The 22,357-nt window shown below is 51.0% G+C and overlaps 1 protein-coding gene across 5 annotated transcripts; it reads right to left on the bottom strand.

Moving 5' to 3' along the window:
* Nucleotides 1-7,107: 7,107 nt before the first annotated feature.
* On the bottom strand, nucleotides 7,108-12,963 carry LOC119696525 (C-type lectin domain family 2 member D-like). Of its 5 annotated transcripts, none has more exons than XM_038126274.1 (8): nucleotides 12,809-12,895; nucleotides 10,628-10,689; nucleotides 9,292-9,462; nucleotides 8,827-8,883; nucleotides 8,350-8,448; nucleotides 8,080-8,255; nucleotides 7,852-7,955; nucleotides 7,108-7,470 (listed from the first exon to the last, which is right to left on the bottom strand). In XM_038126274.1, the coding sequence occupies exons 3-8, from the start codon at nucleotides 9,314-9,316 to the stop codon at nucleotides 7,317-7,319; spliced, it is 615 nt and encodes a 204-aa protein (XP_037982202.1). In that variant the 5' UTR covers nucleotides 9,317-9,462; nucleotides 10,628-10,689; nucleotides 12,809-12,895; the 3' UTR covers nucleotides 7,108-7,316. The 5 variants fall into 5 exon arrangements, 4 of the variants coding, with proteins under 4 accessions (XP_037982202.1, XP_037982203.1, XP_037982201.1 ...); XM_038126275.1 differs by lacking the exon at nucleotides 12,809-12,895 and adding an exon at nucleotides 10,221-10,374; XM_038126273.1 differs by lacking the exon at nucleotides 10,628-10,689 and having other exon boundaries at nucleotides 12,809-12,962.
* Nucleotides 12,964-22,357: the final 9,394 nt, after the last annotated feature.

Here is a 22,357-nt window from a genome sequence, read left to right as displayed (position 1 = left end):
CCATGTGCCCTATGTGTAGGGGGCGCCCTGAGCTAGGAATTGGCAAACTTTGGCGGATTCTTCTAAAACCAGAGCCGGCAGTGATCACGGGCCTTCAGGTAGTTAAAGCCCTGAAAGCCAGCTTTCATCTGATTCCCAGGACCCTGGGAGGATGGCGCCTTTTTCCGGTGAAAAATGGCCACCTTTTGCCGCCACTCACTCTGCATCAAGGGGGCACTCTGAGCCTGCAATTGGAAAAGTTTTCTGGATTTCTCAAAAACAAAAGCCGGCAGCATTGAGGGGGCTGTAGGTAGTTAAAGCTCTGAAAGCCGGCTTTCATCTGATACCCAGGACCCTGGGGGGATAGTGCCTGTTTCCTGTAGAAAATGGCAGCCATTTGCGGCTACTCGCCCCGCCTGTAAGGGGCATTTTTAGCCATCAATCTGCAGACTTTGCCGCATTTCTCCAAAACGAAACCTGTCAGCGAGGAGGGGCCTGCAGGTGGTTAAAGCCCCGAAAGCCAGCTTTCATCTGATACCCAGGAACCGGGGGGGATGGCGCCTTTTTTCTTGCGGAAAATGGCCTCCATTTCCTGCCATTCGCCCCGCCTGTAGTGGGCGCTCTGACCCATTAATTGGCAATCTTTCCGGATTTCTCTAAAACGAAAGCTGGCAGTAACGAGGGTCCTGGACGTGGTTTAAGCCTCGAAAGCCAGCTTTCATCTGATACCCAGGATAATGGGTGCATGGCACTATTTTCCCGTGGAAAATGGTCGCTCTTTGAAACCTTGCGCTTTGGACAATGGAGGCGAGCCAAGCCATATTTTGCCGTCTTTGCTGGATTTCTCCAAAAGGAAAGCCACCAGCCACTAATGGCCTGCAGTTTCTCTAAAGCCCTGAAAGCCAGCTATTCATCTGATAGCCAGGACCCTGGTGACATGGTGCATTTTTACCACGGAAAATGGCCGCCATTTGCGACCACTTGCCCTGAACAATGGTGGCGGGCCATCCCTGAAATTTGCAAACTTTGCTGTATTTCTCCAAACCGAAAGTTGCCTTTGACAAGGGGTCTGCACGTCCTTAAAGCACTGAAAGCCAGCTTTCAACTGATGCACAGCATCCTGGGTGGATGGTGCCTTTTCCGCGTGGAAAATGGCCGTCAATTGCGGCCACTCGCCCCGGATAACCATGGTGTGCCGAACCAGAAATTTGCAAACTTTGCTGGATTTTTCCAAAACAAAATCTGCAATTGACAAGGGGCCTGCAGGTCCTTAAAGCCCCAAAAGCCAGCTTTGATCTTATACCCAGAGCTCTGGAGGGATGGCTCCTTTTCCCTGTGGAAAATGGCTGCTATTTGAAGCCTTGCGCCTTAGAAGATGGTGGTGAGCCACGCCAGCATTTGCCAACTTTGTTGGATTTCTCCAAAACAAAAGACGCCAGCCAATAATGGTCTGCAAGTCCCTAAAGCCCCAAAAGCTTTCATTTGACACCCCACACCCTGACGCCATGACGCATTTTTCCCATGGAATATGGCCGTCATTTGCGGCCACTCACCCTGGCATTTGGAGGCGGACCGAGCCAGAAATTTGCAAATTTTGCTGATTTCTCTAAAAGGAAAGCTGCCATCGAGGATTGGCCTGCAGGTCCTTAAAGCACTGAAAGCCAGTTTTAATCTGATTCCCTGGACCCGGGGGGCTGGCACTTTTTCCTTGCAGTAAATGGCCGCCAATTTCAGTTACTCACCCTGGACGACGGATGCGGACCAAGCCAGAAATTTGCAAACTTTGCTGGATGTCCCAAAAATGAAAGCCAGCAGCCACTAATGGCCTGCAGGTCCTTAAAGCCCAAAAAACCATCTGTCATCTTATACACAGGGCCCTGGATGGATGGAACCATTTCCCCGCTGAAAATGGCCACCATTTCAAGCCTCGCGCCTTGGATGACGCTGGCGTGCCAAGCCATATTTTGCAAACTTTACTGGATTTCTCCAAAACAGAAGACGCCAGCCACTAATGGCCTAATGTGAGTCCTTAAAGCCATTAAAGCCAGCTTTCATTTGATACCCAGGACCCTGGTGCTATGGTGCATTTTTCCCACAGAATATGGCCGTCATTTGCGGCCTCTCACCATGGCAGTCGGTGGCGGGCCGAGCCAGAAATTTGCAAACTTTGCTAAATTTCACCAAAACAAAAGGTGCAATTGACGAGGGGCTTTCAGGTCCCTAAAGCCCTGAAAGCCAGCTTTCATCTAATACCTGAGATACTGGGGGGGATGGCGCCGTTTCCCTGTGGAAAATGACCCCCATTTTAAGCCACGGGCCCTGGACGACAGTAGCGAGCTAGGCCAGAAATTCACAAACTTTGCTGGATTTCTCCAAAACAAACCCCGCCAGCCACTAATGGCCTGCTGGTCCCTAAAGCCCTGAAAGCCAGCTTTCATCTGATACCCAGGGCCCTGGCTGGATGGCGCCTTTACCCTGTGGAAAATGGCCACCATTTGAAGCCTCGCGCCTCAGAGGATGCAGGCAAGCCAAGCCATATTTTGCCAACTTTGCTGGATTTCTCCAAAACAAAAGACGCCAGCCATTAATGGCTGGCAAGTCCCTAAAGCCCTGAAAGCCAGCTTTCATTTGATACCCAGGACCCCGGCGCCATGGCACATTTTTCCCATGGGATATGTCCGTCATTTGTGGCCACTCGCCATGGCATTCAGTGGTGGACTGAGCCAGAAATTTGCAAACGTTGCTAAATTTCACCAAAACGAAAGCTGCCATCGATGACGGGCCTGCAAGTCCTTTAAGCACCGAAAGCCAGCTTTCATCTGATACCCAAGATACTGGGGGGATGGCGCTTTTTCCTGCCTTAAAATGGTCACTATTTGAAGCCTTGCGCCCCGGATGACGGAGGCGAGCCTAGCCGTATTTTGCCAAATGTTGCTGGATTTGTCCGAAACGAAAGCCGCCAGCCACTAATGACCTGCAGTTACTTAAAGCCCTTAAAGCCAGCTTTCATTTGATAGCCAGGATCCTGGCAACGTGGCTCATTATTTCAATGGGAAATGGCCATCATTTGCGGCCACTCAGCCCGGCATTTGGTGGCAGGCTGAGCCAGGAATTTGCAAACTTTGCTGTATTTCTCCAAAACGAAAGCTGCCAGCAACGATAGGCCTGCAGGTCCTTAAAGCCCTGAAAGCCAGCTTTCATCTAATACCCGAGATACTGGGGGGATGGCACCGTTTCCCTGTGGAAAATGACCGCCATTTGTAGCCACTCGCTCGGCCGACGGTCATAGGCGATTACTATGGGGGAGATGGTCCTGGGATGCCCTGGGAGAGCACTATCATATAACTTAGAGTGAGCAAGGAAAACAAGCTCTCAGGATTCCCTGTGTTGCCATGCAAATGGCTTTCTGCCCATCACCTGTTGTTTACACCCCATTTCTAGAAAGTTCTTTGTTCTTTTTTTCCCCACTGGTTTTCCCTGAAAGTCCACTCCCTCTCCTCTCTCTGGCTGGCTCCCCCTGCATCAGCCCACTCTTACTTCTCCCCTGGACCCTCACCTGATTGGTCCTGATGTTTCCTGGCCCCTCCTTCTTCTCCCCAGTTATTTACCCTGGACCCTCCCTTGCTGTTTGCTCTCCAGCCCTGGTTCCCTTCACCTGTGGATGTGTCCCTACCCTAAACCTCTGATCCCTCAATAAATCCCAGTGGATTCAACCATCTGGAGAGTCCTCTCGCTTCCTGGTGGACTTTTTATTACGACATCCGGGCTCAGGCATCTGGTGGGCTGGAGGAGTTGTCAGCGCAGACCAAAGCAGAGATGCTCTCTGTGCCGCAGGCACCCTGAGAGCACCTGTCCAGGAAAACTCCCTACTGCAGGACAAGGGAGTCTTCCACAAGTGTCAAGATGCACTTGGCCATAAGAACCTTTGCCCCATGGCCCTTTTCTCCCATTGTCCTTTATTGAACTTTTTACATTTTCACAGGAGAGTGAACATGTTTTTCACACACATGCATAGTTTGATCCAAGGGCCTGGCAGGTAACAACTCCACACATCTCTTGGCAATCAGTGGCAAGGCAAACCAGACTCTTTTTCTCCTGCCTGTAGCTCTGTGCAAGGATCATTAGAAGGGAAAACTCAGCCCTTGTCCTGGAGCCAAGCTGGAGACCTGGTCTGCCAAGCACTATTGGGCTCCATCCAACCCATTTTCTCCTCATCCGATTGATATCTAGGGCCTCTGCAGAACACTGCCAGCCTGGTCTGGCCCCCAGGGACTGAAAAGAAGTCCCTGAAGAAGCTGTACCAGGTGATGCTGCTACTGGAGACACCAAGGATGACTTCAAGGATAACAATCTCTTCCTTAACCTGACCACTGGCAAGCTGAAAACTGGCTTTAGTTCTGGAAACTTCTTCAAAGACACACTCCACACCCATTTTGAAGGTGAGTCCACACACAGGGGGATGCTCCCAGATCTGGGCATGGCACAGCCTGGCCGGGCACCAAAAGTTCCCCCCTTTCCTGGGGTAGATGCAACAAATTCTTCAGTCAGCTGCCAAGCTGCTTTTTGGCATGGTTATGGGAGATGTTACAAAATGGAAGTCAGCTCCTGGTCCTGCTAACAGCACCTACTGTGCCCTGGGCTGGGGGGGCAGACAGCCCGACCAAAACAAAACCCCATGGGGGAGCAGAAGTGGGACTCCAAAAGCCATGCACTGGCTCTTTTGGTTTGCAGGTGAGGAAGGGCTTGGGCTACTCCACTCTGCTTGCCCCTGGCTGCACAACAGCAATGTCTCAGGGGTGTTGTGGGAGGTTGTGGTGTCATTCAGAGCTGCTCTGCAGCCCTCAGCTGTCCTCACTGCTTTGTTGCCACTCTTTTGCCTTGTCCCTCCAGCAGGATGAGCTCCATGACTGAGCTTTACCCTCCCCACTCTTTCCAGCCCACTCCCCTAATTCAGTGAGATTCAGGCTGAAGCTGATTTTTCTCCTGTGGCCCAGCAGTGCCATCCCCCTCCGTGGGGAGCCCCAGAGCCCAATGTACAGCAGTGTGGGCTGGAGCAACTGAGCTGCACCCCTGGCTTGGGTGTTTGTGGGATTTAAATCCTGCCTGTGTGCAGTTCACCCTACAGGATAGCCCCAGGGCAGAGCCCAGCCGGGGTCCCACTGCATCCCCTGCAGCCTGGGGCAGAGCATGGTCCCAGAGCATCTGCCAGAGCTGTGACTCCAGGCAGCATTTGGAAGGCTTGTGTTCTCGTCTCCAGAACCTTGTGGGGAGAACAACCTGTGCTGCTAGGCCAGCATTGCCTCTCTGGGCAGGGACAAGGCTGAAGGGCTTTCCCATTCCAGAGGAGCCAGCGTTGAGCCTTGACAGGGCCTGGCAGGGCTGGAGCTGGGTCTTGCCCCTGTCTGGGACTTGCTGCCCACCCATCCCCCTGCACTTCCTTATCCAGGGGCAGATGGGTCTGTCTGTGCAAGGGGCTCTTGGATGTCTCTGTATCCACGGATAGGGAACAAACACGGAGATGGAAAGTGTCACACAAAGCATCTGCACTCTCCATCCTTTCTATACAAAAACCATCTCTGCACACCCCATGTAGAGATCTATTAAAAATCTATGGAGGGACAGAGATTTCCCACACACCTCTAACTGGCAGCACTTCCCTGATGAGAGGTGACCAGCGGATTTTTTTCCCAGCTCTGTGTACAGAGTAGCTGTCCAAGAGCTGAAGGGAGCAGCATTTAGAAACAGTTTCAAGATTTCTAGTCAGGAAAGGGAGCTGGTGGCCATTCCTGGAACTTGCAATGTTCATCAAGAGGGAGGGCTGGTTCTTTAGGAATAAGGAACAATGGAGACAGAAGAGTTTGGAAAAATCCCAGCTCTCCATGAATTTGTGCAAAGAGGTGAGCGGCAGAAACCAGCAGAAACCCTTTGCGTCTGGTTTTGTGGACACAAAGTCCAAGGAGCTGTGGTGGCAGAGGGTGACAGGGCTGGTGGCAGGTGAAGTCCTGTTTCATGACATCCCAGAGTGGCACAGGACAAAGCTCCAAGCACCCACAGTGCTGATGAAGTCTTTGCGATGCTGCACATCCTCTAGGAAAACCTGCTGTCCCACAGTCTGTTGGAAATACTTCTGGTCTAAGTTTCAAACTGCAATATTTTTACACTCAAGACACGGTCATGCTAGAGGTGACTGGGAGTGTCTAACAGCAACTAGAATCATGCTGCAATCTGCTGAGAGCAACTGGAAGTGAGTGGAAACACTGGGAGTAACTGGGATATACTGGGAGAGACTGGGAATAACTGAGACCATAAAGCAACCTTAAAGGGAGTTACTGGAATAATACTGGGAGAATTCTGGAGTGGCTGGAAGCATACTGGGTTATTGGGAGCAACTGGGACCATGCTGGGGACAAATGGCGTCATACTGAGAGTGACTGCTCATACTGGAATCATACGGGGAAGGACTGCAGCCATAGTGGGAATAATCGTACTGGAGGTGACTGAAACCATATTAGGAGTGAGTTAGAACCCCTGGGACCATGCTGGGATCACAGTGGTATCATACTGGGAGTGACTGGGATCATAGTGGGAATTACTGGGACCATGCTGGGAGTGACTGGGAACATTCTGGGAGTCACCTGAGCCCTCTCTGGGTGGAATTAGGTGAACCGGCTCAGATGGGCTCAGGGTTGTTCCACCCCAGGGCTGCCCTGGATCTCACTGCTGCCCCAGCCCCACAGAGCCGAGGGACACAGGAGGGACAGGGAACATGGAACAGACAGGGGCCATGGCATGGCTGAGGGCCACTATTCTCCAGCAGTTTGGGCTGTTGAGCACAGGCTGTTGCCCTCGGGGTCCCAGAAAAGGCAAAATGACAAGCAAAAATGTTCCTAATAAAACTCCTTTCCTCCTTCCCAGGCTTTACTTTATCCCCAACTCCCCCCCCTCCTCCCCACCACTGGTGCAGGAACAATGGGAGGGGGGTTATGGTCACTTCATACTGCTGCTTCCCCAACAGGGAGAGGAGTTCTTGCCCTGCTCTAGGGTGGGGTCCCTTCCATGGGGTTAGTCCTCCATAACTTCTCCCGTGCAACTCCTTCCAAGTTTGCCTCTTTATCATCTGCTCCAGAGTGCAAGTTTTGATTGATTTTTTTTTTTTTTTTTTGCACAATCATTGGTCGTCACTTTAGCAAATGGACAGAGTTTCAGCAAACAGACTCATCCCAACCTGCAAGTTGTTTGCCAGCTAAAATTTAAACAAATACAAACAACAGAGACTCAGTACCACATTGTGTGGGGTTAACACCAGTTGGTGGTGGATCTCTGTTAAGAGGGAGGTTTCAGGTGGAATTCAGGATTTCTGTATCCTTCTGGACTTCACTGAGGTGTCTCTGCAGGTGGCTGCAGATGGAGAATTTCGTCTCAGAGCACCTGTCGCTGCTGATCCTGTGGGAGTTCGTGTAGGTGCAGTGGCCGTTGCCCTGGATGTCAAACCTGGATCAACAGCAAAGTTAGAGCTCATGGGAGACAGCTGGGATGGGAGGGATTCCCATTTCCAGAGAGATTAAGAGTGCTGCAGGAGCAGGGACCAACCTTCCCAGCAAAGTCCTCATGAAGAACCCAAACTACCTTCCACTCCTCAATGGTTTTCATGTTCCTGGTCCCAGGGGATTCATCCAGGGATGCCCCCAGGTCCCCATTACCATCTGCATCCCACAAATCCATGGGTTGTGTCTGAATGCTTTGGCACAAACAGGGAAAGTAGTGTTTGATTGCTCCCACCTCAACAGATCTTTATCTGCTTGTGCTTCCTGCATCCAGCCCGCCCCAGCTCAGCCCAGGCCATAATTTTGTTCTCCAGAAGATGGGACGTACAGGGCATTGAAGAGGGAGCCATTGAGCCATTTCCAAGGTCCAGAACCTTCCCTCCAGAGACCAACCCAGTACTCCATGAAGTTCCCATAGCGCAGGAGGAAATGCTGGAAGTGGGGAAAGCAAGGATCACAGGTACCTCCATGCTATTCTCTTCAGGCAATTTCCTGTAATTTCCAAATCTGCTCTCTAAAGGCTGTTCCACACCGCCTCCTCAGGGATTTCTCTTACCAGCTCCTCCCTGGTGTCGATAGTGGCCAGGTGGGCTTGGCGGGAGAGGCAGGAGTGCTGACTCCCTTCCCAGTCCACTTCCTCCTCCAGAAAGTAAAAGCACTTGTTCCCAAAGCCAATCCCACTCTCCAGGCAGCTGGGCAGGGTGGGAGCCGGACAGGGTGGGTCTTTCTTAGCTGCAAACAAGCACAATATGCCCAAGTGACTCATGCTGGGGGACTTCTCCAGGAAGGAGACTTTTGGGTGGTTTCTGCACCCTCAGCCACTCACCTGCCAGCATGATGATGGCAACTGTGAGAAGCAGCACCACAGTGAGCACGGTGACCGCAATAATCACCTTTCTGTCATTGGTGCATCTGAGTCTGAAATCTTGGGACAAACCACGTGGGAAGGACATGAAGAGCACTCCCTGTTCTCCCAGCTCTCACATTTCCCTTATGGGTCACTTCAACACCTTCTAGTACAGCCCAAAACACACTGGAGGCTCCCAGCAGGGCACAAGCTCAGTCCAGGGGGCATCCCAGTGCTATCATCGGCTTCCAAGGATTTTTGAGGCTTTCCAACCTCCCTGCATCACCTCTGTGCCCCCCTCCACCATGAAATGGGCACCATCCCCCAGACCCTCAGCTGGCAAACACTTTGATATTTCTTATTCCCCCTCCCACAACACCTTTGACCATTTTAGCTTGCCCCAACACACTGAGCCATATCTTGAAACAACATCCCCATAACCAAACTGGGGCTTACTGGTCCTTCCCACTGCTCTCTGCTGCAGCAGTTCCATCACAGCAGCCGAGTCTCCACCTGTGCAAACAAAGAAAATTCTGACTCACACTCAGAAGTGGGGAGTGGGATAGGCCTGATTTGGGACATTTTCCTCCTAGGACAGTTAGGAACCATTGTTCCTTTGCCAGGTTTATTTTTGCAGCAGGAAGGAAAACACAATTTCAGTTTTCAAAAAACCAGGACTTGCTTGATTTTTTTCAGCTCTGCTTCAACCTCAGCCAACTCCTGCTGGCTGTGGGTGCCCTGAAAAGGTATTGCCTCAAGGAACTGAACAAGTCCGGAGGGGTTTTCAGCCCCAGCCCCCACTCCAGGCCACCCAGGGGACCCCAGAAGGTGCTGGATGGCCCTACTTGAGCCAACCTTGATTCCCCACCCTGTGCAGGGCAGCTTGTGAAGCTCCTGGGGCAGGGGATGGTGCATCTGTACCTTCTTCACAAATGACTTCTGCCATCCCCAGGGGCACAGGGGCACCCTCCAGGGACAAGAGTGTCCCTCAGCTCCTCCTGCCACGAAGTGATCTTGGACAACACCCCAAGCTCACAGGGCCCAACCAGGTCCTGCTCCTTTGTGGGGCTTTACTAGGATGCTCCTGTGATCCTAAAATAAAAACACAAAAAGCTGATAATCCTCCCAACCTCCCGGGTAGTCACAGCTCTCCTCAGCAAAGCAAAGCTGGTCCCACAGGAACAATTTGCTGAATATTTATATGGAAAAAAAAATCAGAGAAACAGAACAAGAGTTGACTGACACAGACTGGAAATCCCTGTGGATGCTGCTGTCAAGTCACTGGCAACTGAAGAGTGTTTCTATATTTATTACAACTATATAAATCACACACATCAATGCCCAGCAGATGTTTTTGTCATCACTGTAAATTCAATTATTAGCAGCCCCTGCACCTGGTACTTCCCCTAGGTAAATATTTTCCATATGAGAACCACCTGCCTGTGTCTACAAAGGTAAGACATCCAAAAGGATTTTTTTTCCCCTCCAAATGCTTGAATTTTGGTTTAACTGATGTGGCATTTTGTTACTGTCTCCAATCTCCAATTCTTCCTGCTCCAGGCTGCAGCTTGGGGCATTTTGGGGTGAAAAACTAGTGGGGGAGGAAGAGGTGGGAAAAGTGGATGGAGGCACAGAAATTTCTCTCCCTTCAAGCTTTTCCTCTCATTTCTTCTCTCCAAGATGTCTTGAGTCCCACCCAATCACACACCTGTTTTGGATCAAAGCAGCTGCTACGGAAATTCTGCAGAGTGGGGAGGCATCAGCTCACAAACCCTCTCCCAGGGGCACCCCTAGCCCCTTCACCCACAGGCCACAAGTGCCATGGATGATTTAGGGGTAATGGAACCTACCAGTCTTCCCCATACAGAGCCATTTCCCACTCCTGGGCACAGCCTCTGCTCCACAGAATGGCTCCAACTCCTTTCCAGAACAAGAGTTTAAATAAACTGTCTCTGGGCTTGGAAGCAGAAGAATGATGCAGGTTTTCCCTCTCCCCCATCATACCTGCAAAGGGGCAAGAGGGAGCATTGCTGGGGAGGGCAGAAGTGGTGCTGGGGGTCTCTCCTGCAGCAGTGCAGGGACAACACACCTTGTCTGCTCAGGGTGGCTTTGTTCACCTGAGTTTGCATCAAGGGGGTCTGAGGGCCCCCAAATCCTAACCCACCACAAAAGCACTGCTGCAAGAGCTAGAAGGGGCTGAAAAAAGCCAATAAAATCACTGAAAACCATTTACAAGGCAGCAAAAATTAGAACTCACCTAAAAAACATATCCAGACACTCAAAACAACCCCATGGTGGCAAAAGCTTCAATAAAACGAGCTGTAAAGTAATGAGTTTGGGGTTTTATTCCCCTCTCTCTTTAATTTGCTACATTTATTTCATCAGCTGGTTATTTCAATCCCCCTAAAGATGAAGCCATGATCTGAGTGATCAGCTCCATCCCATCCCTGGCATCTTTCCAGCCAGTGCCAACTCAATCAGCCCTGAGTTTTACATAGAGAAGATGCTTTTCCAGAACTCAGCCTCATAGCCAAGCTCATGGAAACTGAACTAAATTCCTGGGGCTGTGTAAATATGAGCTCATGGAGACTGGAAACAGATTCCTGAGGCTGCTTAAGTATCATCACACACTGGAAATGAGGGCAAAGAGTTCACAGTCACAGTCTGAGCACTTGGCTGTGCTCCAGCAGTTTGGCTGTTGCGCCTAGCATGTTGCCCTATGGCTCCCAGGAAAGGTAAAGGGGTGGAGAATACCCTCCAGAAACTCTTGTTTGCTTTAAGCTTTATGTTTAACATTCCCAGTGTGCCACATGTAATGGTTTGGCTGGGTACCTGATGCCACCAAGGCTGCTCCGGGCAGTGCCTTTCTGCCCCAGACAGGACAGAGAACACCCAAAGAATGGTTCATGCTTGGATCAGGACAGAGAGAGTGCACTCCCCTGGCACTGCCATGGGCACGACAGAGCTGGCTTGGGGAAAATTATTTGAATTTATGTCCAGTCAAACCACAACAAAGGAATGAGAATTAAAGTACATGCTAGTAAAAATCATTTCCCCCACCCCTCCCTCCTTCCCAGGCTTCATTTTATCCCCAGTTCCTTCCCAGTGGTGCAAGAGAACTGGATGGGGATAACAGTCCCTTCATGCTGCTCCACATCCCCCTGGATCAATCCAAAAAACTCTTCCCAGGAGATCCCCCTAGCTGGTCTCCTTCCTTTCGATTTCTGGGGTCTCCATGGATCCTGGTGACCTCCCCTCTCTGGAGTCCAGTTTAGTGATCCTGGGGAGTTCCGAGTTTCTTTTTCCCTCGATTCTGCTTCAACTCTCAGGTCGTCTCAGGGTCGCCCTCTTCAGGCTCCTCACACTCCCTCCTACCCCTTTCAGGGTCGGGCGTCCTGACCCTCCCTCATCTCTGTATTCCCCCACCCCTCCAGGCTGCTGGGGGTCCTCCAACTCCGGTATCACCCCCTTCCACTTTCCCCACTCCGGGGGTTCCATGTTACACTCCCCTGGTTCTCCCGGTGATTCCCATAACTGATGTCCTGCCCCGCCACTACTGGGCAATCGCGACATGGACCCCCCCACAATGCCCCAGAAGGGGCATTCAAGGCTCATCTCTGGAGTTCTGCAAGTTTCAAACACACCTCCATCCCCCCAAGAAAACCTGCCACGGAAATGCAAAGATACTTGGGGCTTGATTCCAGAATCTGCAAGCTCCAAACACCCTCCAAAAAAATCCCTACCAGAGACCCCCTAATATACTTGGGTTAAACTCCCCCTCTCCGGTCACCTGAGGGATGTAGGGGGTGCAATGCTCTTGGGGCCGGGGGGGCTATGGACACAGTGAACAGTATCCCTCCCGCTTCTCCTTCTGCTCCTTTTCATGCTCCTCTTCTTCCCGCTCCTCCTCCTTCTCTCTCTCTCTCCTCCTCTTCCCGGCTTTTCCCATCCCCTCTGCCCCACAGCGCCATAGCACTGGCTGATGGGTGGGGGGGAACCTCACCGGGAATAGACGCAGAGAGGAATCCCCTCAGTGCAGATCTGCACCTTCGCCCCCCACCCTGAGCCCCAGGGATTCATTCCAGGGTTTAATTGCTGAGCGATAAGGGTGGACACCCATGGAACTGCCCTTCTTCCATTCCAGCTTCACCTTTTCCCTCCCTCTTCGCCTTCTTTTCCATCATTCCCCCCAACCCACTGACCTCTCCAAACTCAGCTTGTGTGTCCCATCCCCCTCCCCCTCTGTTTAGGGATCCCACCCCCCTCTTTTCCTCCCTTTCCCATCGTCCCCTGAGTCCTCAACCCACTTCCCCCGTGCTTGGTTTTGGGAGTCTCAGCCCCATCCTGTTCAGTTTGGACATCTCACCTCCCCTTTTGCTCAGCTGGGAGTCCCAAGCTCTCTTCCCCCCTCTCTCCCCCTCCCATGCCCCTTGCTCACCCCACGGAGCGCAGGCTCCCAGCACCACCAGTGCCACCAATATGGCACCCAGCTCCGCCCACACGCCCCATCCCCAATGCTGGGCAGGCGCTGACGCCCCAGAGCAGGGCTATGCTGTGGGGTGGTCCTGATAAATAACACAGAGAATAGAAATTCTCAGTTCCCCTAAAGTTGCGGAATAGAGCTTAAAGACTAACTAGCAAATAAGATAAAAGAACGTTAAAGTATTTACACAAGATGATAAGCATAAGTTGAACCAGTGGAGAAACAGATAGAAAGGACTACAGGGTTGGTTTTTTTTTGCAAGTCATGTAATGAAGAAACAACAGCGCATGCTCAAAGAAAAAGTTCAAGGCAAGGTCACCTTTTATATTGAAGCATTCACTGAATACTACCAAAGACCACTTTAGCTGACCCTTCAGGACCATATAAGGCCTTCCAGGAGGAGGAGGCATGCAAAATAGTTATGGGAAAGTGATGTTTATGTATTAGATAAGAGATATCTCCTCTGTGCCCTGCACAGATAAAGACTGCCTCTTTTTTTTGATGCTTCAAATTGTGTTAGAAAGTTTATTCCAGCCAATTTCGGTATCAGAGGATCCCGGCTCCATCTTTTGGCACCTCTTCTTCCCTTTCCCATCGTCTCCCCAGACGTCAATTCCCCTCAGCCGTGATTGGTGTTTTTGGGGTCCCAGCCCGTTCCTGTTCACTTTAGGCATCCAATCCCTCCTTTCGCTAAATTTGAGATCCCAAGTCCTGCCCTCCCCTCCTCCCCTCTCCCAGTTCCCGCTCTCCTTCCCCCTCCGCGGGGCTCCCAGCACCACCAGTGCCACCAGCTGCCCCCACGCGCCCCATCCCCAGTGCCGGGCGGTGCCGACAGCCCCAAAGCAGTCACGCTGTGCCCGGGGAGGGGTCCCCAAAGCGAGCCCACCCCGCGCAGCACCGGGAGCACCAGTCCAGACTAGTGCGGAGCGCGGGCGGGCGGCATCAGCTGTGCCCGGGCAGGGCCAGGCCGCCGCCGGGACAGCGCAGGGGGCCCAGTCTGGGCACTCCCTCCTCCCCAAATTAGGCTTTCGGGGGGCATTGGGAGCGAGGTGGTGATGCAGATGAAGTCTGGGAGGGGAGCGCCACGTGCTGCGGGTCTGCCTGACACCTGGGGAGTCATCAGCGAGAAAAGCTCTGATTGGCTGGAAATTTTAGGGGGGCTCTGGGCTCTGCGTGTCTCCTTGGCATCTCATGAGTCAGAATCAAACTGAGTTCTGATTGGTTAAGCATCTTTGAAAGCTCTGTGTACAGTGTGTCTGCCTGAACACTTGGAAGTCATCACCTCGGTGCTCTCTGATTAGCCAAGGGCTGTTTCGGAGAAAGGGGGCACTCCCTGTCCACCAAACATGGGGACCCCTCAAGTATTGCAGGAAATCCAGGACCCCTGAACGACTGACCAAGACAACCAAGCAGAAGCTGTTTCTTGTTTACATTACACACACTTTTCCAGACTCTACAAACTACTGAGATCACACTTCTTGATTGGTGCCTTTGTCTCATTCCCTCGTTCTGTGCCTCCATTTCTCAGTGTCTGTGATTGGTCACCGTGCAGGTGTTTCCCAGCCCTCTGTTATCCAGTTCCTGCCATCCTGGTGTGCCGTTTCTCAGCTTCTTGTTCTTCTTTTAGCACAGTTTATGTCTCAGTGACCTTGATGAATGCCACAGTGCCCTGAGACAATTCTGATCAGAGCAGTTACAGACGGTATGGCTGGTGCACACTGAGGCCTGAGTTGCTCACATACATTGCTCCAATTCCCCCTTCTTCTTCTTGCACCAGCCAGACCCTCTTTACTGTGGTCTCTGCTAAGGGTCACCAACTTAATTATGCATGGAATAACACAAAGCAATAAAATAATGACTATTAATCCTAACAAAATTCCCTTTACAATATCTTTCAACCACCCAGTTATTCCCCCTCCCTTAAACCATTCATCCAACCCCCAGGCATTCACTGTCAATTTCCTTATGTTATCTTGTAGTTGTTTGAGTTTCCTGTGAATGGATGCAGAATGATCAGAGGTTCATACAACACATTCCTTGCAGCTCCTCACACCCGTGCCCATGTGCTAACAACAACAAATCCAGAGCAGCTCTGTTTTGCAGTGTGCCATGACTAATACTATTATGAACAAGTTCACAAGTTGATACAATTAGAGCTGTTGAATGCTAATTCAAAATTGTAACCAATTGTTATGAACAAGTTCACAAGTTGATACAATTAGAACTGTTAAATGTTAATTTGGAATTGTAACCAGTTAAGGATGTTAATCAAATAGTCGTTGAATGTTAAGCTTTTAATCCCCTACTTTACCGATTCTCTTGTTGCCTCCGTTGGGTAATGCCTCCGCTGCTCTCTAAAATGGCACTGGGAAAAATCCCCGGGAAATATGCAAATGAAGAGACATTCAAGAAACTCCAACCAAGGGCCTTAGAAACCTTGAACGAGCTGAAAATTTAACGAACTAAGCACTGGGCCCTATCATTGGAAAGTTCTCCTATTTTACCAGCAAGGTTTTAAATGGCACTGTAACCTTACAAGAACTGAGCCTAAATGAGGATCCTAGACAACGAGCCAGAGTCGTTTTCCCAGGCATGCCCGTGAGGATGGAAGCCCCAGTTCTGCTGCAAAACAAAACTGTCTCTCTCCTTCTCTGCCTTGCCTAAGGGAGCAAGTGGTGGTGTGCGTGACCCCTCGCGCCCCTACCCAGAACTGATCACTCAAAGAAGATATCCAAAAGGAACAGGTCTCCTTGCCCTTTATTTTCTTCAATACTATCTATACCAGTGAGCATTTGATTTACAACAGCTGAAGTTGTGTTCAGTTGTTCAGCTGTCCAGCATCCCAGCTTATTCAGTGTAGTCAAAGCCTGAGCAGCCACAACACCTGGAGCAAGGAATGATGCCGTGATTCGTGCTGCAGCACCCCAAAGCTCTGCATGATCATTACAATCAGATCCTAAGCCTGTGATTTCTCTTTTAGTTCTTCTGCTGTGTCCTGCTCTCCAGATAGTCTGATTCAGCATTTCTCACATGCTAGGGGCAAACATGGTTAGTTTTCCTGGGTAACAAGGTCCACCAAAGGGATTACTTGGAATTGCAGGCCAGGCTCTGTTCCCACAGATTAAGAAGACACCTGGTGAAAGCTTTCTTACAGTCGCATCTGCACCAGCACTGCCAGGATGAGTCCAATTGTGGCAATATTTGGTCACATTCTGATACCATGGAGAACTGGGATTAAGGATGACACTGTTATTCTTGAGATGTGGGACTAGAACATTGCTCAGATTATTTGGTTTTGGGTCCAGAAAGTAATTAATAAACAAGCAATAATTCCCAGGAACCGATCCTAACAGGTCTAGTTCTTGGGCTTCTAGTCCAGTTTCATTCAGGGATTGTGTTATCACACCTGCTTGGAAGCCTTTGCCATTTGCCTTCATTCCCAGCCTTTTGCATCTGTCCAATTTTGTGCCACCTCTGGTGATGTTACACCAATGATTCTCCACGCTTGATCTATTTGCTTCCACGTATGGCTTCCCTCTAGCTCCTGCCCACCTTGCAAAACCAGGAAAATCACTCCCTGGGATCCCAGTCAGACATGTGCAGAAGGGATCTCTGGGCATGGCCAAGGATAAACGAGAGGAATCCCCCCCAGCAGCCTTGGCCCAAGTAAGCCACATATTCTGTCAGTGCCATCCTGGGGGGTTCATTTCCTCTGCACTACAGATGTCACCACATATTGCAGCTAAGAGAAAAAGACTCCCAAAAACCCACATCTCTAATTTAAAGCTGTTCTTCGTCTCACTCATTGGTAAAGAACTCTTCCCCTATGAGATCAGGGATAAAATCTGAACTACCTGCACCTCTTGCTCTTTGAGCCCTTCTCCTGTTCCTTCTTTCCTGGTTCCTTTCTTTCCAGCTTCTCTTTCTTTGTTCCCACTGATCAGGTCTAACTCCCCAAGTCCTAGGGATAAATATTTCCTTACCACACTCAATATCCTTGATTTTATTCTCTCTCTCCTTTTGCTCAAGCTTCTGGAGTTCACCATGATACCACTGAACAGCCTGCCCCGATTGCTCTTGATTTTCAAACAAGCTCAGTGCTTCTCAAGCAGCCTCAGGGGAATGACCTGTTCTTCCTGTCACTTGGGATAACAGCACCCAGGGATTGAATTCTTGGCTGGGCCCACATCTGCACACCCCACACCTTGCAAAGCTTCCTCCCCCAAACTCAAAGCACCTGTCTGCTCCACACCCCACACATTCTAAGCTCACCCAAGGATAACAAAAGCATTTCCAGTCCTGAGGGCAATGGGTGTTTTCAGGTGTCCCTGGTTGTGGGTTCATTACTGGTTTTAGGGATCAGGGTGTCCTTTTCAAGACAGGGATGAGCCCACTTCCATGGTATCCATCAGGGTTCTTTGTCTGTAGTGACACAAACATAACCCCTTCCCCACATCAGTAAATGTGCAAAACAAACTTCTGGACGCTGCTGTACCAATTCAGAATCCTGCTGCAAACCTGAGTACTGTGTTAATGCTGGTGGTTCACTGTGATTGCCTCCTAACCATAGAGGATTCATAGCACAGACTGCTTTCAGCACTCTGTGCTGTGAGCTCAGCCCATCCTGCCCTGTTTTTTGTTTATCAAGCAGTCCTTTCAGGACCTGATGTGTCTTTTTGATGATAGCTCCAAATATGGGTAATGAAATAATCCTGTTTGTAAGAATTGAGGAACTGCCACAGTTGCAAAAAGAGTTGCCACAACCCCGGCCCTGGATTGCTCTGGATTTCCTTCTGCAGTGCTTGCTCCATGCGCTGGACACCCCCACTGCATAAAGAGAATCTGAAACAATGTTAACGGGATCATTTGGCCACTTTTCAAACACTCTGATGACAGTACATAGCTCAAGAATCTGTCAGGAATCTCCTGGTCCCTCAAGGATTTCACTGAGCCATTTGCCTTTGTTCTGCCAAGGAAGGCCTGCTCTGGAAGTTTTTCCACTGGCATCAGGAAAAACCATGAGGCCTCACACAGGTTGCTTTGACAACCAAGGTAATTCCTCCACCTGTTGATGCTGCAAAGAGAAGAGTTTATGAGGTGGAAACTGACTGCGAATGAGACACGAAAAATTCAACAGTGCCCACTGTAAGGTGTCTGAATTCTGCAATGACCACTGCAAAGAGTCTTTTCTTAATGGGAGAAGAATATTTTGGGGTTCCATTCCTGCAGTTTCCAGTGGGCTATAGCCTCTGTTCTTGTGGTTAAGGATTTGTTCAGATTAAAAGGTCAAAACACCCATTCCAAAATTTTCAGTGGCTGGGCAGTTCATGTCATGCTGTCTTTCCATGTTGCTGTAGAGACAGGCAAGACACCGATTTCTTCATGCACAACAGCCCATCTTTATTCTGCACAGCTCATTATTTCTATGGTTTTCTAAAGGCATTGTGTTTCATTTTGACTGGTTAGTAACTGACTGCAGCTCAGTTCATTGGTTAGTAGTTGCTCATGGACGTGTCAGTCAAAACCTTTCCTCTCTAACGATGGTGACATTCTTGTCTCCTGCGTAGAAGATGTGGGTAGAAGTCTTTCTTCTCCCAGGGGCCAATTCCTTTCTCACAGGAACTTGTCAGGCTGGCTGTTAGCTGTGCTTAGCCCAAGGAGCAGGCCCGAGACATCATTTTACAAGGGTAACAAGGCTCTTGTCTGATACGGCTTTACCTCCACGCAACACTGACATATGATGATTTCAATCTTAAAGAAGAATCTTAAATTTATGAATTTTGACCCTGGTAATATTTGTGTATGCTAGATTTGGGGTTCAAATCTGTTTTGAATCATCCCTTGATAGAATGACAGACTGATAGAATCACTGAGGTTGGGAAAGCTCTCTGAGACCATGGAGTGCCAGCTGTGCCCCATGCCCACCTTGTCCCCAGCTCAGAGCCCTGAGTGCCACCTCCAGGCCTTCCTGGGACCCCTGCAGGGATGGGCACTGCAGAGCTCCCTGGGCAGCCCCTGCCAAGGCCGGAGCACCCTTTGCACGGGGAAATTCCTCCTGGTGTCCACCCTGAGCCTGCCCTGGCCCAGCCTGAGGCGGTTCCCTCTGCTCCTGTCACTGTTGCTGGCAGCACAGCCCGAGCCCCCGGCTGTGCCCTCCTGTCAGGGAGTTGTGCAGAGCCAGAAGGGCCCCCTGAGCCTCCTTTGCTCCAGGCTGAGCCCCTTCCCAGCTCCCTCAGGCCCTGCTGGGGCTCCAGCCAGGCCAGAATCCCGGTGCTGTCCAAAGAGCAGTGTCTAGACCTGCCAGAGGTGCCTTTATCGGCACCTTTTAAGCTCTCCTAGCTGCAGCAAGGCTCTGCAGAAAGCACTGCAGCGCAGTCGGCGGCAGCAGCGCCCATGTCCTTTGCGGATCGCTGCGGCCCGGCCCGGCCCGGCCCCACACTCGGTGCCGCGGTTGCCCGGGAGCCGCGCGGGGCCCTCAGCGGCTGTGACGGCGCTGCGGCCTCAGCGCCCCGAGCTCGGCCCTGGCTGCTCGTTCGCAGCCTCGGCGCCTCCAGGCGGCGGCACTCGGCCCTTGCCCGCGGCAATTGTTCGCACGGCATTGGCTTCTGCCGGCGAGTGCTGGCAATCCGCCGAGAATTGCTCTCTGTGAGCGACTCCTGAGCTCGCAGAGCATTGCTCTTTGCCAGGCACTCCTGAGCTCGCAGAACACTGGATTCTGCCAGGGAGCCCTGACCTCACAGAGCATTGGGCTTTGCCAGGGACTCCTGAATTTCCTTTGAAGGTAAAGATTGGCTCCAGTTGTACTTTCTGCTTTGGTCCCATCTGTGCTCTGAAGGAGAATGCCAAAGGGAAATGCAGGATGGGATAATGGCAGTCTTCAGTTGGGTGGCACGTACAGCTGAGGGGATGAACAACAGATGCTCCACTGATGGTGCTTTTTTCCTACTGAAGAAATGCAACATTTCCCAAATCTACTAGTCTATACATTTTTTCCTCTAGTATTTACTTAAACAGTTCAAAGGTGAATGAGTTCTGTTCAAATTTCAGTGGGTTGTTAGGCTGTGGTTAATAAAATTATTAAGGAGATGCCCCTGAATGAAGGTGCAAAAGGAGACCATATGCCAAAGTGGATAGTCTGGATTTTGTGTAACAGTAAATGTGAGGAAGAGAGAGGGAGAAAGAAATAGAAAAAGGAGGGGGGAAGAAAGTGAGTGACAGAGACAGATTTAGTGGAAAATATCACCATTCCATGGATCCTGTCCCATCCCATTCAATCCTCTTCTGGTCTTCTCTGTGGTGAGGTCTGGCAAAATGTAAGACTCCAGTTGATTAATGCAGGTTTGGGCAAGGTGGGACTGCCCAGGTATCTCCCTGGGGAAGGGGAAGTTTGGCTCTGTCTTTTGCTACTTTCAAATAATATAAAATCGTTAGCACCAGTGTATCCTTTGAGTCTGCCATGAGTTGGGTTGTGGATTTTCAGATCTGTTGTGTGACTGTGCATGCCATGCAGTCATCTGGTGCAAGGCCTCAGGATGGCTCTGGGGCACTTTGGAGGTCTTTGATGGGTTATGACACCCCCTCAGCTGCCCCTCATGGGAATGTGCCCTGGATGTGGCCTTCTGGGGCTGGGGGGTTTCAGAGCTGAGCCAGTTTGTGGGAGGGAGGATGGGTGTCCACTGCCCCTTTGCAGAGGTTGCGCCACAGCCCCAAAATTTCCTCCTCCCCCCTCTGTTGATGGGAGGTTTGTGCACAAACCTGGCCTCAGCAGACGAGTCTGTGGCTATGACTTCCCCAGCCTGAAGGCAGACAGAGCTGATTTTCAGGACAGCTGCTGGGTTTGGCTTTGTTGTGGAGATATTTTTCTCCCTTGGCCCCTTGATCACTTCTCCCCAGACCTGAGCTAATGGGACAATAGTGTCACCTTTATCTGGTCTCAGGTTCCCTTGGGGGGCTGAACTCACAGTGCTAAGTTCCAGTCAGGAGGCATTTTCAGGGAAGGGTGGGCTTGGGTGCTCTCAGCTTCTTTCTACAGTTTTGTCCCAATGGGCAAAAAGTCCTTGATAGCAATATTTAAGCCATTAGCCATAACATTCCAGTCTCTCCCAAGCCCTGTGAGGAGCAGCTGAGAGAGCAGGGGTTGTTCAGCCTCAAGAAGAGGAGGTCCACTCAAGCTGCTCTGAAGTAATATTTAAGCTACAGCTTTGTCTGTCCTAAGTATTATTAATGTTCAGCTTTTTAGCTCCAGGTTTCAGCATGATCCATCTTTGAATTGCACAAGGCAGCCATCTAGTTCAAATAAAGTCCAACTAGAGGCCTAACAATACTAGCTACTTATGCCAAGCAAGCACTCAGCTGCTTTCAAATCCTATCAAATCTGTAGCAGCAGTATATGCCTTGAGTCTGCCATGACTTGGGTTCTGGATTCTCAGAGTTCCGTTGTTGCTCCTTCCAGTTTTGTTGAGGCATTGTCGCTCACCTGCGACATCCTCCCTTCAGAATGGCTTCTGGATTGCCGAAAAAGACACCAACACCTCGTCTTTTGCTCAGGGAAAGACTGAAGTCTAGCACCGTGAGTAGCCCCTGGGGCTGTGTTAAGGCTGGCAGGTGCCCTGGTGTCCCTGCTCTGCTGCCCCTGTTGTCCAGCAGCCCTGGGAAGCTGCAGAGCCCCTCCCCAGGTCTTTGTGCCGTGCTGCTGTTGCTGAGGGCTGTGCTGGTGCAGTAGGAACACTGTGTGACGTTTCAGGGACAGCCCAGCGCCTTGCCTGGCTGTGCCAGCGGAGCCAAGTGAAAGCAATGTTCAGCTGAAGCCCTCAGCATGGGCTTCTTTGGCTCCCCTTTGCCACAGGAATTCCTTCTGCCAGGCCGGGCACTCAGCTGTGCTGCTCTGACCAAGCTGCCCTTGGGCACCTGGGCATGGGGGGGAAAGCTCCAACTCTGCCCAAAGCCTTGAGAGCCACGGCTGGTCCCAGCTGGAAGAGCTTCCAAAGCAGCTGCTCCCTCTCAGCTCCTGGCTGGGCACAGCTCCAGCCCTGCAGGCAGCGCTGGAGTCAGGGCCACAAAGGTCCCTTGCTGTCTGGAGCTCACCTGGCTGAAGGTGCCCCACTGCTGAGGCTCTGCCAAGGAGATCCCTCTGCTTTCTTCTGTGCAGGGCTCTGTCAGCCCAGGCAGGGAAAACAAATGCTCATTGACAGAGAGAGCTGAAACTTGGACACATTCCTGTGCCCCTCCCTCTTGGTGCAGCTTTTCTTTCTTGCTTCTCTTGGACTCAGCCAGCAGTGCTGTCTCCTCGCTGGGAGTTCTGAGTGTTGTGCAGGGATGGAGTTTGGGCAGTTCTGGGAGCTCCTCCCCACTCTCTGAAAAGGTCACTGCCCCAATCCAATGAAAGGTAAGAGGAGACAAATGCCCAAAGAGCAGAAATCCCCAAAGATGTCACATCCAATCACGGGGAGACTGATGGGACACAGCCATGTGCTTGGAGTATGTGTATGGCACTCTGTATTATCA

This window comes from Motacilla alba, unplaced genomic scaffold (genome assembly GCF_015832195.1).
Source record: "Motacilla alba alba isolate MOTALB_02 unplaced genomic scaffold, Motacilla_alba_V1.0_pri HiC_scaffold_31, whole genome shotgun sequence".
NCBI lineage: Eukaryota > Metazoa > Chordata > Aves > Passeriformes > Motacillidae > Motacilla > Motacilla alba.
Note: the sequence above shows the minus strand (reverse complement) of the source record. Positions and strands in the feature narration are given on the sequence as shown.

Bases quoted from the DNA above. Each gene is read 5' to 3' on its own strand.
- LOC119696525 (XM_038126273.1), bottom strand. From the start codon at position 9,316: ATGGCAGAAGTCATTTGTGAAGAAG. The intron at 8,449-8,826 runs GTAAGCCCCAGT...GTTTGTCCCAAG, and splicing joins GAGAGCAGTGGGAAGGACCA to ATTTCAGACTCAGATGCACC. The intron at 8,256-8,349 runs GTGAGTGGCTGA...GCTTGTTTGCAG, and splicing joins TGCCATCATCATGCTGGCAG to CTAAGAAAGACCCACCCTGT.